General features: G+C 39.5%; 2 protein-coding genes across 39 annotated transcripts in view; one reads left to right on the top strand and one right to left on the bottom strand.

Moving 5' to 3' along the window:
- Positions 1-14,239, top strand: part of LOC122627787 (basement membrane-specific heparan sulfate proteoglycan core protein) — an 87,609-nt gene extending 73,370 nt beyond the window's left edge. For 25 of the 38 annotated variants that reach the window (XM_043809310.1, XM_043809300.1, XM_043809291.1 and 22 more), the window contains 29 exons: positions 63-203; positions 297-590; positions 700-902; positions 977-1,202; positions 1,288-1,655; positions 1,775-2,057; positions 2,130-2,565; positions 2,728-2,870; positions 2,933-3,113; positions 3,201-3,230; positions 3,294-3,566; positions 3,635-4,189; positions 4,292-4,712; positions 4,793-5,018; positions 5,112-5,397; positions 5,488-5,748; positions 5,844-6,110; positions 6,717-6,905; positions 7,553-7,822; positions 8,033-8,184; positions 8,260-8,567; positions 8,652-9,118; positions 9,250-9,415; positions 11,242-11,635; positions 11,727-12,102; positions 12,250-12,451; positions 12,545-12,895; positions 13,018-13,467; positions 13,613-14,238. In XM_043809310.1, coding sequence (XP_043665245.1) covers positions 63-203; positions 297-590; positions 700-902; positions 977-1,202; positions 1,288-1,655; positions 1,775-2,057; positions 2,130-2,565; positions 2,728-2,870; positions 2,933-3,113; positions 3,201-3,230; positions 3,294-3,566; positions 3,635-4,189; positions 4,292-4,712; positions 4,793-5,018; positions 5,112-5,397; positions 5,488-5,748; positions 5,844-6,110; positions 6,717-6,905; positions 7,553-7,822; positions 8,033-8,184; positions 8,260-8,567; positions 8,652-9,118; positions 9,250-9,415; positions 11,242-11,635; positions 11,727-12,102; positions 12,250-12,451; positions 12,545-12,895; positions 13,018-13,261 — 7,713 coding nt within the window. In that variant the 3' untranslated portion in view covers positions 13,262-13,467; positions 13,613-14,238. Of the gene's footprint in view, positions 1-62; positions 204-296; positions 591-699; positions 903-976; positions 1,203-1,287; positions 1,656-1,774; positions 2,058-2,129; positions 2,566-2,727; positions 2,871-2,932; positions 3,114-3,200; positions 3,231-3,293; positions 3,567-3,634; positions 4,190-4,291; positions 4,713-4,792; positions 5,019-5,111; positions 5,398-5,487; positions 5,749-5,843; positions 6,111-6,716; positions 6,906-7,552; positions 7,823-8,032; positions 8,185-8,259; positions 8,568-8,651; positions 9,119-9,249; positions 9,416-9,943; positions 10,797-11,241; positions 11,636-11,726; positions 12,103-12,249; positions 12,452-12,544; positions 12,896-13,017; positions 13,468-13,612 lie in introns of those variants that run through there. The other 13 variants (XM_043809318.1, XM_043809316.1, XM_043809314.1 and 10 more) reach the window with 8 other exon arrangements.
- A 1,055-nt stretch (positions 14,240-15,294) lies between these two features.
- LOC122627853 (protein-S-isoprenylcysteine O-methyltransferase) lies at positions 15,295-17,663 on the bottom strand. The gene is made up of 3 exons (XM_043809457.1): positions 17,087-17,663; positions 16,517-16,996; positions 15,295-16,418 (listed from the first exon to the last, which is right to left on the bottom strand). Exons 1-3 carry the CDS (start codon positions 17,282-17,284, stop codon positions 16,236-16,238), a joined length of 861 nt encoding a protein of 286 aa, XP_043665392.1. The 5' UTR covers positions 17,285-17,663; the 3' UTR covers positions 15,295-16,235.
- Between the last annotated feature and the right edge of the window lie 764 nt (positions 17,664-18,427).

Here is an 18,427-nt window from a genome sequence, read left to right as displayed (position 1 = left end):
CGGTCGGTCGTACGGCGAAGCAGTAACGCGACGTTTAACGTCCTCGCGTGTACTCTGTTTAGCTATACGCAACGGGCCTGACGTGCAACCAATGCAAGGCAAATACATTCAACCTGGGCTTTAGGAATCAATTCGGATGCATAAGTTGCTTTTGCATGGGTATTACGAACAAGTGCGTCTCGTCCAATTGGTACAGAAACGAGGTAATGAGAACGAGTTTAATTACGAAGTCGTTACGTATCGCCTGACGCGATCCTCGTCTACGATCTACGATCTTTCGTTTCTCCTCTCTTCAGATTCACGTGTCGTTCACGAATTCCTTGCGAGGTTTCACGCTGACCGAGTCGAAAACACCCGACGCACCACCGATATCGGATGGCATTCGCCTCGACACGATCAATCGCGAAATAGTCTACAACGACTTTCATAATCGCGGTAACAACGACGTCTATTATTGGCAACTGCCGAATATATTCCTCGGCGATCAGATAACGTCGTACGGTGGTCATCTCAAATACACGGTCCGATACGTCCCATCGCCCGGTGGTCAAAGTTCGAGAAACAACGCCGCCGACGTCGAATTGATCAGCGTAAGTAAGGGATCGATTCGAGGATCGATCCTTTGTTCTTAGCCTTGGATCTATATATTCGTTGGACGTACGTGCTCTCGCTAATACGCGATCCTCTGCTTCGACACAGGCCAACGACATTAAATTGCTCTATTACTCGCGAGAATCTCCCGAGCCTAATTCTCAACAATCGTTCACCGTTCCGTTGCTCGAGCAATATTGGCAACGTGCCGACGGAACCACCGCCGACAGGGAACATCTTTTAATGGCACTGGCGGACGTACGAGCTATCAAGATCAAGGCCACTTACACGACCCACACCGACGAGACGGCGTAAGTCGAAAACTCTCTCCTCTTTCGTCCCTGCCTTTTGCGAAAGCCCTACGAAAGAGATTTTCTCCTTTCAGGCTCTCCTCGGTTTCCCTCGATACGGCGGAGAAGCATAACACTGGAAAGGCAAGGGCGGTCGAAGTCGAGGAATGCGGTTGTCCCGTCGGATACAAGGGACTCTCGTGCGAGGACTGCGACGTTGGATATACGAGGGCCATGGAAGGCCTGTATCTTGGAATTTGCGAGCCTTGTAATTGCAACGGGCACTCGAGTCAGTGCGATCCCGAGAGCGGACTGTGCGAGGTAAATGAAAGACGTTCATCGATCGTGTCGTATCGCGTTTCGCATCAATTTGATGTACCAACGATTCTGATCTAATCTTTCTAAGAATTGTGCCGATCACACTACCGGGGAATACTGCGAAAGATGCGAACCCGGATACGAAGGAGACGCGACTCGTGGTACCGCCAACGATTGTACGCGCAGAACCGATCCCGTACAGTGCACCTGCAACGAAGCTGGATCTCGTAGCGCTTCGTGTTTCGGCGGTCGCTGCGAGTGCAAGAGGAACGTCGAGGGACCGGAATGCAACAGATGTCGTCCGTCTACCTTTGGATTGTCCGCTGAAAATACGGACGGTTGTAACGAGTGTTACTGCAGCGGCGTGACCAAACAATGTCACGAAAGTTCGCTCTACGTTCAACAGATTCCGATATGGGTTTACGATTCCCATCATGGATTTACCCTTACCGACGAGTAAGTTCATCGCGTTTAATGCTTTTGCGATCGACGACAACGATCTACCTATAACGAGTATAACCTACGGTAAGAGCGACGACTTGACGCAAACATTTACTTAATTCTTTTCAAATTAGCACGAGACAAGACGTTATAGACGACGGCTTCGACTTGAACGTTGCTATGAACGAAATTGGATATCGCTATCCCGACAACCGTAGTCGCAGACTGTTTTGGTCTTTGCCATCCGCTTTCACCGGTAATCAAGTAAAAAGCTACGCCGGCAGTTTGACTTTGACTCAGCACATCACTGCGCAGCCCGGCGCACAAAGCTACAAAGATCAAGACATTTTACTCGTTGGAAACGGCATCACGTTGTTCTGGACTAATCCAACAGACGTTTTACCGGACATACCGCTGGTTCGTACGAAAGAAGGCGGAGGGGACGGTGGGGAGAGATATTTCGAATACACAGTTCGACTTTCGTTTCAGACCTACTCCGTCCCACTGAGAGAATCGGAGTGGAAACGATTGACGACGGCGGGACCACGCAGTGCTTCTCGTACGGACATGATGACGGTTCTTTCCAATATCGAAGCTATTCTGGTACGAGCTTCTCACAGTGAAAAAATGACGGCGACTTACATCAGCGACATTAGTCTCGACACGGCGGTAGAAAACTTCACCGGACACAGAAGAGCGACTCAAGTCGAAGCGTGTCGTTGTCCAGCTGGTTACGTCGGAACGTCTTGCGAAACTTGCGCCCGTGGATATTACAGAGATACCAGTGACAGAGCTTTTAGCGTTCTTGGCTCTTGCAATCCCTGTCCGTGCAACAACAACGAAGAAAACTGCGAGATCAATAGGTCCGGACACGTCAAGTGTAATTGCTTGCCAGGATACGCAGGACAAAATTGTCAAGACGTTGGTAAGTAGCCCGTTGCGTAGACCGGATTACGAGAGAGTTCGAGTGTCTCGCTCCTTTGATCGGTCGTGTAAAAATGCACGAGAGTGGAGAGACGAGTTTTCAAGCAGATTATATTTACGTGTACGAGATCGCAACTATTTTCGCGTTGACATTCTTTTTTAGTCGAATATCCTCCAACGATTCCTCCTCCGACACCGACTATTACCCCACCAAGGATCGTCGTTTTCGTGCAAGAACCAGAATTCCAAATCGTGCACACTGGAAATACCGTCAGATACCATTGCAGCGGTAGATCGCTCGACAACGTAAGTCTTCTACTTCGAATCGTTCCCGATGAATCTTACTCGCACGCTTGTACGTCACACAGGGTTCTTTGTACATTCGTTGGGAGAAGGAAGGCGGTCAGTTACCATCCGGTAGAAGCATAGACGATTCTCACGGAGTCTTGATCATTAGAGACGTCAAAGTGTCCGACAGCGGTATATACGTTTGTCAAGTTAGCGACGGAATAAACATTGGAATCAAAAAAGTCACTCTTACCGTTGGAGGTACGAACGAGAGGTTTTTAACGTTATAACATTAGTACAAGTAGATCGATATACGCAATAAATCGGTAATGTCTCTTACGGACGCAGCTTTTCCCAAAAGTTTGTTAGAGATACCAGGTATATCTCGATACCAGGTAAAAAACGGTTAACGACAAGGTTGACAGTTGCATTCGATTTCAGGAGCGAATCCGGTAAAACCTCGAGTCGTAATCATGCCGCCTTACCTCGAAGTCAAGGAAGGAGAACCGGTAGAATTTCATTGCGACGCCAACGGTAATCCTCCTCCGCAAGTAGAATGGATTCGACTTCATGGAAGCATCAGCTCGGAGTCTTCCTTCCATAACGGCGTTTGGAGGCTCCCGGCTGCCTCGAGAAACGACGCAGCCGAATACAAATGCATCGCTAAGAATAACGTCGGAGTGGAGGAAAAAACAACGATTCTATACGTTAGAGGTATCCATGATCGTAAACGGTATAGACATAACGTAGATAGACGGGACTACATTCGCGCGTATCCACAGAAAATCCGGAAGGGCCTCCGGCTACCGGCTTGGCTCCGATCATAACACCCGCCGAATGGATCGGCTCCATCGGAGACGTCGTCAGGCTTACCTGCACCCCGTCGCAAAGTGCTAATCTAACGTGGACTCGATCGGACGGCTTGCCTCTACCTTACTCCGCGACCCAGCGCGATGGCATTCTGACAATCAATAATCCAACGATCAACGATTCCGGCTTATACGTCTGCATCGCTGTCAGTTACAAAGGAACGGAAACGAATTCTACCGCTAGAATAACGATAATCCCACGAAGAGATCCTCCGACGGTTAAAGTCAAACCTGAAAGACAAATAATATCTCAAGGAACGTCGACCGAGATACGTTGCGTTACGAGCGGAGAGGCGGGTCTGCAAGTGAAATGGAATAAATTTTCGGAAACGATGAATTCGAACGTCCAACAAGTCGGAGATACACTCAGAATTATTAATGCGCAAGTTTCTGACCGAGGCGTATATATTTGTCGTGTCAGTAGTCCTATAGGCAGCTACGAAGCTAGTGCCATCGTCGAGGTCGAACGTAAGGCATAAATTTCATATTTGTAAATCGTTCCTTGCCGTCGTCTCACGGCAGACGGCGGCTTTCGAACGAATGAATACACTTTTATTCGCAAATTCGCAGCTCGTGAAGTTCCGGTCCTCGAATTATATCCGAAAGACATCCAGCCCGTCACCCTTGGTGGTTCTGCCGATTTGCAATGTCGCGCCATAGCCGGTCTTCCACTTCCCGAGATCCATTGGTCTCGTCAAGACGGCAGATCGTTTGCTCCGAACATCGAACAACTTCCTGGCGGATTATTGAGACTCTCTAATATCACGATAAACGACGGTGGTTCTTACGTGTGCTCGGCCACGAACGAAGTTGGTTCCGCGTCCGAGATAGCCCATATCGAAGTACAGTCGATACCTGTTATTACGATCGAGCCAAGGACGGGTATTTTGCAAGTGAAACTTGGAGACAGGGTGCGATTGACTTGCAGCGCTGTAGGCCATCCACAGCCAAACGTTGCCTGGAGTAAACATGTCAATGGATTGGCCACGTAGTAAGTTACGCTTCTTCGAAGAAGAATATCTTTCTTTCAAAGAGTCGTCTTTTTTGCGAAATCGTTGCTTACATTTACAGCGATGCGTACAGCAAAACAGCTGCGACGCCGTTAAGCGCGGTATACGAAATATTCTCGGTGTCCTCCGACGACGAAGGTTCCTACTCCTGTCAAGCATCGAACTCGGTAGGCATAGTAGAGGACCGTGTCCAAATACGCATCGAGGACAACGATATCGACTCTACGCCTTGTCGAGGCGATATGACTTGTGACAACGACAACAGACGTCCGCCGACTCAGGATCCCGTACGCTTATCACTTTTTTTCATCTTTTCTTGCTAATTTTTCCCCAGTTATCGTAGCCGTATATCATCACGACGTACGTTGTTGTAATTTTAGAGATATCCTTATCAAGGTGGCGTATTGATTCCCGAAGACTTTTTAAGAATTCCCAATAGCGGTAAAGTGGAAATGCGCTGTCAGGTGATTGCCCCAGATGGCGATCAGATTTATCTTGATTGGAAGAGGAGCGATCATCGTGCCTTACCGAAGGGCAGTACCGTTCATAATGGCGTTTTAAGCATTCCGACGGTCGACAAAAATGCCGCAGGGGAATACATCTGTCTTGGCTTAAATCCTGCCGGCACGGTCATTTTCAAAGCTAAATCTCATCTGGAAATCATATGTGGGTATTCCGAGAAGTGCGATTGTAAAGGAAGCGAAAAATTATCCGCGTTAGAGGAATATCTGATATTTCTTCTTTCTCCTTTTTCAGCTCCACCTAGGATCGAGCTTAATCCAACCCGTCAAACCGTTGGACCTGGTAAAAATCCTTCTATAACGTGCACCGCGACCGGCGACGAGCCTCTTCACATTCAATGGGAAGCTATAGGACGGCCACTTCCGTATTCCGTATCTAATGATAATGGCGTTTTGCAATTCCACGGTATAACGTATTCGGATGCTGGAAAGTACGTTTGCAAGGCCACGAACGAGGCGGGCACGGCAGAGGCGGTAGCGGAAGTCATAGTTAACGGTTCGTCATCTTTTTCGATCTCGATAAACGCGTATCGAATTCGTTCCGATGGATCTCACTCGGATACCATTATTCACCGTATTACCTTTTCTCAGAACATTCTTACGACGACACGAGCATTCGCGCCACCCAAAGAGACATTACGACGTATCCAGGTAATTCTGTACGTTTGCGTTGCGAGATCAGGGAACACGCCGTGATAGAATGGAGTAGAGAGGGTCAATTTTTGCCTTTACACGGTCGAATTGGCGAAGACTATTTAGAATTAACGCAAGTCAAACCAGAAGACAGTGGAAGATATATTTGTCAAATTCGTAACTCCCATGGAGTTTCCAGTGATTACATTAATTTGAATGTGATACGTAAGTAGTGCATTGGTACATACATATGCTTGCCACTTCAGTTAAACTTTATAAAGTATTATCGTAATTTATGCTCAATCTCATTAACAAGTATCGTCTAATACCGCTGACGTAGATCGATCTTAAATATTTCTCTCAAAGAATCTGATTCCTACAAACTTGGATCTTTTTTTCTCTTCTCTTTCTTTCTTTCTTTCTTTCTCTCTTTTCAGCTTTTTTAATTACTTTTTTAATAACATTGTTAATTTATTACATCGCTGCCTTTGTTTTATTATTCTTTTTTTCTTCTTTCTTTTTCTAACAATCTCTCGACATTCGTCGATACGAGATCGTTCAAACATTTTCCAACGTGACGTTTCAGCCAAACAATGAAAATTCTTTTTCGTTCGTTCGACGAGAACTACTCGAGTAACGATATATTACGAGGCGCGGTTACTTTTCTTTGTTTTTTTGTTTGTTTTTCAAAATCTGTCATGCAGCTTGTCATATTAGAAATGGTATCAGTAGTGAAATATTTATCATAAAAAAAAAGATCATTGCAATAATGGTTTCAATGAAGGACTTCTTCAAATTAGATTTTTACAAAGCTCGCGTTATATGATTTAGTAGTTAATTTGCTTGCGGATTGCATGCCAGTGTACCGATCGCAGTGCAGACCCGGGGAGTATAAGTGCTACAGTCAACAATGCATTCATTTGGATTACTTTTGCGACGGCTATGCTCAATGCAACGATGGTACTGACGAACGCTTCTGCCGCATCCCGCAATATCGCCAATTTCTTCAAAGACGACGCGGTTTGTTTTGAGATTTGTGTGTCGTGTGACGTCTCGTAGTATAGATTATATTTTTGTCTTATCTTTTTTTTTTAGCACTATTCTTTGTGTTGCCTATTCTTATTCGATCGATCTATTCGATCGTCAACATTTTATTATCCCCATTCCTAAACATCTTATATATGTCATTTATGTTTCGAGCCGACGTAGACAACATCGTTGGATTACTTTCCATACGACGTACCAAATTTCGTCCAACTCCTCCCTTGACCCTTCCTACCTAGTTAGAGATAATACCGCGGCCGTTGACGCATGTTACTTGCATGTACGATACTATGCGTAATATACATTATTTTTACTTTAGTGTAATACTATCGAAAGGATTATTAAATTGGATGAAATGCCAGATATCCTGTCAAACGATCGGTCTCGAATCAAATTTTTTCCTTGTGCGTAAGAATCGCTCGCCTTGTTTTAGATGTTTAAGTTTTAACATTGACGAAGTTGACCTTTTAAAAAGAAATTTTACATTTACGTTACAACGGTAAAATGTACAATTTCTTTCACGAACGTTGAAGCTCCGAAAAAAAATTGAAAATACTAATCTGTATGTAAATATTTACGGGAGAAATTATACAGCTTGAGTAATAGCGACTGTTAAATTTCAGCTGCCGTTGCACCTGCACTTACCATCGAGGCATCTCAAGATCCTGTAAATATCGGAGATACGGTTGACATACGTTGCGCGTGTTCGGGTATTCCTAGTCCGCACTATCGATGGTCCAGACCGAACCATCCGGATTTACCAGCGAATGCTCAAACGTACGAAAATATTCTTAGATTGTCCAACGTAGCCGTCAGCGATAGCGGTACCTACAAATGTACAGTAATGACTCCGCAAGGCATCTTTGAGGAAGATTTCAATCTCATTGTACATGGTAAATATCAAACATTTTTCATCGATTTATGATATTTCATTTACTGTAAATTCAATTGTCCATATGTAACTAATGTGTGCGAATATAACGTGTTTATTTTATCAATGCCATCCGTTGCATTCTTTGTAAGTATAAATATGATAGGAACAATGAATAGCGGCTACAAAATATTTCTATGCCGAGTTATCGTCTTTTCATATCTTTATCTAGGTGGACATAACGATGGGCCAGCAATTGAAACGAAGTTGGCACCTTACGGATCTAGTATTGAAATGGATTGTCACGTTGATCTTGAACCACCTGTTAAATTCCAATGGAACAAACTTGGTGGATTGTTATCTCTGGACACAGAAACTTACCAGGTACAACGAAAGTATTCCGGCGTAACTTTAATAGGATTTATGAATATTTATTTTCCCTTTCGACGCTCTTAACAGAATACATTGAAACTGAAAAATGTCAAAGCCGAAGATGCAGGAACATACATTTGTATAGCAAACAACGATAAAGTAAATTTAGAAGTACCGACCGTGCTCGTCGTAACGGGAGTCGTACCTAACTTCAGTCAAGCGCCAGAGAGTTACATAGCTTTGCCTCCATTACCTGATTCATATCTCAAGTTCAATATTGAGATATCTTTCAAACCGGAGAATTATGACGGCATTATCTTATACAATGCCGAATCGAATCACGGTAATGGGGATTTCATTCTTCTATCCCTAGTAGGAGGATATCCACAATTCAAGTACATATTATTTTTCGTTACGTATTATATCTACGCACGTGTGAAAATATATGTGTAATATGTATAATTGTTATAAACTGCTAGATTTGACCTTGGTTCTGGATCAGCTGTTATATTGGCGGATAAATCGGTTACTTTGGGTCAATGGCATACGATTAAAATTCAACGTGTTAGAAAGGAAGTAACGATGCTAGTCGATGGTCAAGGACCGTACAGAGGAGTATCGGCTGGTCGAAGACAAGGATTAGATCTTAAGGGTCCACTTTATATCGGTGGAGTTCCAAATCACAGTATTGTTATCAAAGAGGCTGTTTCGAATATCGGATTCATTGGTTGTATCAGCAGACTAGTCATTGGTGAAAAGGAAATTGATTTAATCGGAGATCAAACGGGTAACGTAGGGATAACGACTTGCGAAACGTGCGCCGAAAATCCATGCAATAATGGTGGAGTTTGCCAGGAGGCAGCTACAAAGAACGGTTATATGTGTTTATGTAGAGCTGGATTTAATGGGAAACATTGTAACTTTGTCGGACAATCTTGCTATCCAGGTAAAAATTATGCGTTATAAACTTCGTAGAACGTAACGAAAACGCGACGTGCAGAATGTGTGTATTCAAATAGTGCGTGCATAACGGGACAAAATACGCGCGAGCACGTACACGACACGAACTTTTTACAGGCGCCTGCGGAGAAGGAAAGTGCGTGGAGAAGGAGGCTGGTTTTGATTGTTACTGCCCGTACGGAAAGACTGGTCCACGTTGCGAACGATCGGTAAAGATCTACGAACCAGCTTTTAACGATGACAAAGCTTTCATCGCACATGATACACCAAAGGCTCTTCGAAGGCAAGTATACGTAATCGTTTGAAAAGCATGCACGAGACTTTAATAATATTTTTGTCACTTGATTGTTTTTTAATCAATGTGCAAGTAGTGGTCGTATAGTATATTTTCTAAAATTTTAATGCACTCTTTCTGTACATACATCTGTGTATATCTGATTTTACATGTAAATACAAAAGTTAGTACAGTTATAATTAACATCGTATTCGTTAACCGAAGATAATTGATATTGTAATAACGAATGAAAATACGCACTATGTAAATACTTCTTCTTCTTTTTTTTTTGTTTCATTTACTAAATGATTAACGCACTTGACGTACTCATTGATGTACACGTACATCCATTATACGTACACATATACATGCACACGTACGATACACACTCATATAATAGTAATAATACAATTAATTTTTCTATGCAGAGAATGAAAGTGTACGCATATGAGAAAAAAATCTGACCTTTTGTTGTTAATGAAAACACTAGCCGTTAGTTATCCTCAAACAGGCTAATTGAGATGACGTTATTTTCAGGGAAAGAAAGAGTTCGAGCACTACACACAGTCGATCACGCAACGTACAAGTTAGACAAGTTAACGTGCGATCGAGGGCACATCACCACAATAATCTGCACCACACAAAACATTAGATTTAGCATGATATTTATGCACGTTGAAAGTTATTACATATAATAAGTCGAAATAATTGGTAGCCTTTTTGGTTAGATGCGAAAATTAAATATGCCATTGCTACTAGACGTGGGTTTAAAGATACCTGTGTGAATTTGGAATCAATTCAATTTACAAAGATTTTAATTTACAAAGATTCTAGCATTGTTCTTTTTTATTTCGCATATTAGCATTTTCTACGTAAGAAGAAGATTTGAAGAAACAATTGCAAGAAGCCTAAGTAGAGCTAGTTTCTCGGAATGACTTCCCGAACGGTGCTGTAACGATAGAAGCTCAGTCAATTTGTAATGTAGCGATAAATGTTTTGTACAGCTTTTAATTAATACACTTACGCATCATTTAGTTATATTAATTATTAAAAGTAAGACGTTAAGTCACTGCCAAATATATTGCATTTAACAGTTTGAAGCAAAGCTTAAGAATCGGCAATACGTGATGTCATAGAAATATATGATATCTATATACGTGAAAATATATGAATTGTTTGTACTTATATATATGTATATGTATATATGTATATGTGTATGTATATATATATATATATATATATATATATATATATGAGATTCTATATAACATGTTAAATATGTTGTTTCATCTATGAATCAGCATTTATATACTCAATGGGCCTAGGCCTATGCCCGAAATAGGTATGAATAAATATTATAAAGGCAAATAAACATTGGTGTGACGATTCATCTAATATAATTTCATTTTCCAATTGTTTTAGAAAGTTTATATTTATCGCGCGTTTCTCTTTTCGTTTCTTCCTTTTTTTTTTCTTTTCTTTTCTTTTTTTACAGCTATTACGTCGCTTAAGCGCAGCATGCGAACGAAAATTAGCGAGTACGAGATTAGCCGAGTAATAAGGACGTTTGATTCTTTAGTGCTTTCATATACGACGTTTTCAGAATACTGCACAATGCTTAACTTCGTAGCACCTTGCAGTAACTTGTTACGTTCGTTCATTCACGTTTCATGCATACAATCGTGGGTATCGATTAATCCATTCGTATATACCAATAACTTTCGTACCATGTCAACAACAACGTCTTCATGTTTACAACGTACTACTAATGAATGAATTGCTCAATGAATGAAAGATCAGCTCAATTACCTTTGATCTATTGTCTACACTTATAGGCTTAAAATAGCTATGAACTTCAATCCTACCGACGAAGGAGATGGAATATTGATATATTGTTCTCAAAGCGAAGAAGGACTTGGAGATTTCGCAGCGCTCATAATAAAGAACAAGCACGTTGAATTTCGCTACGATATTGGCTCGGGTATGGCCACATTGAGATCTAATTATATTGTACAACCTGGAACGTGGACGTACGTAACGATAAACAGAGATTTCAAAGAGGCGAAATTATCCGTGAACGGAGAGCCGTTCATCGAAGCAAGATCTCCTGGTGGCGCACGTACCATGACATTGAATACGCCGTTGTACATCGGTGGCGTTGATCGTAGAAAAATTACATTGAACAAGAATCTCAATGTTGATCGTAATTTTCATGGATGCATTAGCGAAGTAAGTAAGAGCCGATTTAGGGCGGCGATCGTTAACCGTAGTCATTGATTTCAATTAGCAATTAACCGTGTAATACCCTTCGATCGTACAGCTTGAAGTAGCTTCCGTTAGCCTGGAGATCTTAAAATCGGCAACGGATATGGCAAATATCGAAGATTGCTCCATGCTTCATCCGAATCAGACGATTCCACGTACTACGCTCATTACCCCTCCACCTACAAATCCGCCAACAACTTTGTACGATCCGTGCGCATCGAGTCCTTGTATACACGGGTTCTGTCAGAGTTTAGATTCTCGCGAATATTCCTGTACCTGCGAATATGGATATGCGGGAAGAAATTGTGAGAATGTATTGAAACAGTGCGAGGTATACGCGCCTTGTAGAAACGGTGGTACTTGCACGGATCTACACGGATCTTACAAATGCGACTGTAGGCTTGGCTTTAACGGGCAAACTTGTGAAAAATGTAAGTCTTTTTGATCGAAAAAAAAAAAAAAAAGAAAACAAGAAAGAAACAAAAAAAAATTCTAAAACGCTACGCAATGTCGGTACCTCGTTGATACGATATGCGACGGGTGAAATTAAAAGTGTACCTTTATTGTTATCGATGCAGTGGCAGATATCACGTATGACATCGCGTTCAAAGGAGATGGATGGTTAGAACTGGAAAGATCAGTAATGACGCACGAAGAAGAACGCGAGGTATTGGGTTTCGAGATATCGACGAATAAAACAAATGGTTTGATCATGTGGCACGGACAAACGCCAAACGATTTGAATCCCGATGACTACATATCTCTGGCGGTTGTCGATGGGTAAGTCTATATCTCGCCGTTAGATAGAAAGAAAAGAAAAATGATGGCGAAAAGAATTAAAAGTCGCATACTTTCAATTACGTGGAATTTCAGTTACGTGGAATATCAATACAATTTGGGATCAGGCCCGGCGGTTATTCGCGTAACCGCTCAAAGAGTCGACGACGGAGAAAGGCATAGAATCATTTTAAAACGACAAGGCAGCGATGGTAGCATCGAGTTAAACGGCGAACATACGGAAAGTGGACTGAGCGACGGGCTACAACAAATCTTGAATACCAGAGGCAGCGTTTATTTAGGAGGTGTGCCTGATTACGCAATGACCTACGGACGATACCACGAAGGATTTTCCGGTTGTATTTACACTCTCGAGGTACAAGACTCCGGGGCTATCGATATAGGAGAAAAAGCTATTAGAGGAAAAAACGTTTCTCCGTGTACCAGGTAAGGACGAAGAAATATGCCCTCCTTTTCGTGAGGATTTTTCATTTTATAAGATTAAGCAACATTTATCAAAGGGTGAAATATTATACAAGCTTTTCAAAATAACGTTACATGCTGCATAGAGTGAGATGGATTCCATCTTCGTTGGTATTTACGGACGCAGATGCAGATATTTTTGATGCGTTTGTACCTCCACCTCCTGTAAATATTATTCATCCAAAACCTGCTGCAAACGTAGCCACGTGTAATATTAAGAGTTATCTACTATTGATCGTGTTGCAACATTTGATTGCGTTGAAAATAGAAAGCAGAAATTTAATCGTTGTTTGTACACTTTTTTACATAGGTGCTATTAATACGTCATAAGAAATTTATTGATTTAAATAGACAAATACGTTTCAATTTATACAATTTATAGGGTATACTTATATTCCAAGTTTGTGCTAATACGTAAATGCTTGTAATATTCGTATTCCCATAATTTTTAAAGAAATATGTCTCTATAATCGTTAAATTTGTTGATTGTTTAATGCATTGTCAACGCAATCTGGAACAATCTGACCAAACCCATGGTACGTTCAATTATTATAGTTACGGAAACAAACCATACTAAATTCGTTTCTTCCATTAATTATTATAACAACCTATATGTTTTTATTCGTATTATGTTTTTATTCAAGCTTACATATTTAATTGCAAGAAATGATTGTTTCACAGTGATCCAGTCGAAAAACTTTCTATCCGTGGTGATCCGGGAAGAAGACATTAAGAGAATCTGTACGTGATACGATCCTACCTTATTACTAATTCATTTTTCAATATTCAAAGCGGATGGTTCTTTTGTCAAATATTTTAACGTTCGTTAATGCGTTCCGTTTTATAGAAAACTACATTTGTTTACGATATGAAAGTACTGCATACAAATGTTATATAACAGCGAAACGTATGGCATTATTGTAACTTTAAAAGTTTTCTACTAAGAAATAGGGATAAACATTATCGATTGATGTAAAATATTTAGGATATTTCTCTATACACAAATATTAACTATAATCGGATAAAGACTTTGACATCAAACCCGTAAAGGTTTGTACTAATGAAAGTATCTAATTAAAATCATACTTGTTCATTGATAATAGTAAGAATCGTATCAAGCCTATGCAAAGTAATTATGATTTTTGCTTAAAAAGTATTTTATATCGACCACGACGTTGTTACGAGTTATTAGTAACAACTACTCAGTTACTTTCAAGCTTTTTAATAATCGCCATCTTTTATTTCCATCATTGAAAATGTTTTTATCCAGAAATGTTATATTCTTTTCTACTTTATCGGTAATCCGTTGCTATCAACGCTATCGGAAGAATTATATTCAATATACTTACGTTTAAAAAATATATGTACTCATAATTTATATCTCTTATTTCTCATTTTATGCATTTCAATGTCTAAAATAACGTGACACAATTGTTTTATCGATTAAAAATATACACGCGCATACACATGTGTGTATCTATATATACACATATATACTTGTAATATTTCCCTTTTTAAATTTAAGATGTATTTCTACAGCTGCCATAGTGATTGAGAAGGAAAAAGAAAACAGTGTTAAAATACAATAATATATAATTTTTCACTGCCATGGTCTTATTTCTTAGACTTTAGAACTAACAGCGGGTAACAGTGGATTTGTCTTTTAAAAAATTGTAATGACGATGTATGAAAGAAGTCACAATTTGTAAAACTTGTTTTCAACGTCATTTAACAATGAAGCAAGCATTTAAATGATGAGTATATCATCTTTCCTTGTGAAACAATTTGTTACATTACGAATCAAGCTTATATATTTTTTTAGGCAAAACACGATGAAGAAAAATCTTTGCCACGTGTAACGAGAAAAATTTGTTTTTACACGGTTTCGTAAATCTTAACATAATTTAAACATAACGATGATAATAATAATAATAATATAACAATGGTATTGATAAAACTTAACAATAATATTGATAATATTAAAAGTTAATTCAAATATATCTCGATTCGATCGAAAAGTAGCAAATAGATAACATGAAAAATCGTTTTTGCAATTACTTTTTTGAATTGTGACTACTTTCGTACTTTAGCAAACTAATATCACTTGTTATACAATGAAATTAATGAATTTTGTTAAAATAAGTGCGACGATAAAAGTTTCGATAGATAAAATTTCAGCTAAAGAATAAAATTTTAATAATTAAAATGTACTATTTTTTATCAAGAAATTCGAGAGGTCGCAGTTTTCGTAGTACGAACGAAAGCAAGTTACTTTTAGAACCTTTAATGTAATAGTTCCGATTGGTGCTAGTAAAATGTGTTGCAAACATTGTATCGATGTCGAATATATTGCAACATGTGCATAAAAATAAAAGTGAATAATTTACTCTTGTAATTAATATTCTTACAATTTACATATATATTCTATAATTCTAAAGAAGAATCGATCAAATATCGTGCTGGAACAGAGATAGGCCAAAAAGTCTACGATCTCTCTCCGTCTACTTTAATTAACAATTATCTATTTTACTATTTCTTCGTAACTCTGTATATCTCTATTATTTTATGTATAATAAATAAAACAGAATTTGTTTTGCAATAGCTTAAAACATAAATTTCATAGAGGACAAATACGTCAATGTTATCTTTGTCAACACAAGATATTTTAATCCTCCAATATATCGTAAAAATCTACGTATAAAAAATTTAACACGCAATTACAATTTAACACAGTTTGCGCCGTAATTTAACACTGAGAAAATGCTTATTAATGTCGATGCAAATGCTAACACGACTTACACGATGTATTACATATGTAAATTTATAAACTGAAAGTACATAACACGATTAAAATGTAGCTTGCGTTGTTAAAAAATAATATTATAAAAAAATATGTGTCTACGCGAGTGTGGGTGTGTGTGTGTATTGTGTGTGTATGAGACAATAAATATAATTTTGTTAACAAATAAATCAGTTTATTCCAGCTTCGTGTCAATATGATATATTAACGTTGGAATTTTAACTTGCAACAAATCTCATACAAATGCAAAACAACAAATTTCCGCGAAATCGTTGGTTTGACTTTTCATTACGAGTTACCAGTTGAAGAAATAAATAAGCAAAACTATAAAAAAAAATATAATACATGGAATATTATATTTACAAAAAAAAAGAGAAAGAAAACAAAGAAAAACTTATAACGACATAGCGTCATAAGTACTATACATAGATATCCGTTGAAAGACGCGTTAAAATTGATGTATCGGCATCCAAATATGCAGTTCGACTAAACATCTATAGCTTGCTATAAATTAATTTTATAGCCAGATATAAATGGTAGTCCGGTAGGTACTTTTCCTTGGTACTCGGCGTACGCTTCGCCAAAAAAGTTCAACAACGTTATTTCTTCTATAAGAATACGATCGTGGAAAAATCTCCAAGAAGCAACCGTATATGCCAAAACGCAAAATGGATTTTGGAGTATCAACTGTAAGAAGATCGAAGGTAGATTATTAAAATATTTTTGTAGATACGTATATACGGTGTAACGTTTGAACGTCATAATTTAATTATAATATGGTATACCTGAGTTCCAATGGCCCAATAAAACCATCCGACATAACTCGGGTGTCTAAATATTCCATAAATACCATGCGTTATTAGTTCGTGATTCCTCTTCTTCGCGCTTTGCACAATATGATTAAAATTATGTTTAGCCGTAAACATAGCGCTTTTTCTTAATAGTTCTCCCAAAGTGGATAATATTAAGCCGATATAGGAAACGGAAGAGGCCATTTTCATTTCGGGGAAGTAGTACCTCTCTATGATGAATTCGATCCAACTAGAACACGCGGCTATGCCGTACGAGACACTGTGATTAAGAACGAAGCTATCTATAGACAACGACGACGGATTTGTCCACGCTATAGCTAAAAATTCGGTATAATGGAATATAGCTATTACTGCCATATAAACGCCAAACATTCGCCAGGAAGGCGAAGCGATAGAAAATATCGTAATTGCAACACCAACTACATATCCTAAAAACGTGGATCTCAATGCGACCTGAAAGAAGAGAAACGAATAAACGTACGAGTTTACAGATGAACGATATTAATAATTCAGAATATCATACGAAGCGAAGAAAACTTATACCTGATATTCAAATCCACCGAAGAGAAGGAGCAAAATGCAATTCGAAAAACCATACTGAAGAGAATGCACGAACAAGACGTTTTGAAAATATTTGCTATAAATATCGAATTCTAACCTCGAAAATAATTCCGGTAAGAGTGCGACGAGAAGAGCTATGCTAAAGCAAAACAAACTCAACTTTCCATCGCGACACAACATCTTTTAAAATATAAACAAATGTAATATTTGCGAGATCGTTGGGAGAATCGAAATCGTTGCAGAAAAAATAACACCTCATTTCATGAGCGACAAGTGCTTGTATATACGCCAACGCAAGGCTTTTAACCGAATACTTTTACGACGTATCTAAGAATTTATCTAAATTCAATTTTAACCTATTAAAGGTAGGCTTCGTTAAGGAATAACAAGTACGAATAAATATCCGAGGAGCGACAAAAGGAAGCTAAGAGTTTTAAGACCGTTTATTCATTCGGCTGTCTGTCCATTCGATCGCGACAAAGACGAAACAAGAAACGTCGTTTTTCCGTTCCCAACGTGCACGCCCGACAACGATACGAGCGACAATGGTCGCAAGCGACGCACGATATTTAGTCGAGACGAACATATACATCGAAAGCACAGGAGCGTGACGCGTCGTCGCTCCGTCGCAAAGAAATGTATCAAAGAAATGTATCGTAAACAACGTACTACGAAGTCAGAGAATATCGACAAATTTGGAACGTAGAAAAAGATCCGAGTATGCGAAAGGTTCATATATATTATCCTAGATAAAAATGAAAAAAACGGTACGCGAACGCAACGCACGTTTGCACCGCTCGTTTTTGGCAACGCATCGTGCACGCAACGGATTATCCTTGAAAGGGAAAGAGATTGATAAAGCAAAGCACGATAAAACTTTGCACGTTAACTTTGTTCGAAGCTACTAAAAATTACGATCAAACGAGAAGATTTCCGCGCGTAAAATAAATCTCTCTCCATCTCGCTTACGAGTCACAATATCAAAATCTTTTTGCCTCCTCGTGCAATAATTTTCGCCAACGCAGAATCATTAAACGGATTTTATCCCGTAGAACGCAATTTCTATCTCGTTATTTCCGTTTGATTTCGAATTACGTTTTTTGAAAAACCTTGGTCGAGTCTCAAAGAAACGAATATGTCGATCGTTTCTGCGAATACCTTTCCTTTTCGTTCCCGCTTGGTTTACGTAACGTCATGTCGGCATGTCCTCGATGCGATAGAGTCGTCGTGCGCGCGCGAGTTTCGAACGTGTGCCTGTGCGTTTCCGTTCACGTGGCTCGGAACAATACGCGTTAATCGCAAACCCTTGTTCGGCTTACGTAA

The sequence above is a fragment of the Vespula pensylvanica genome, chromosome 3, assembly GCF_014466175.1.
Source record: "Vespula pensylvanica isolate Volc-1 chromosome 3, ASM1446617v1, whole genome shotgun sequence".
NCBI lineage: Eukaryota > Metazoa > Arthropoda > Insecta > Hymenoptera > Vespidae > Vespula > Vespula pensylvanica.
The sequence above is the reverse complement of the archived record's forward strand: the minus strand, read 5'-3'. Positions and strand labels throughout refer to the sequence as shown.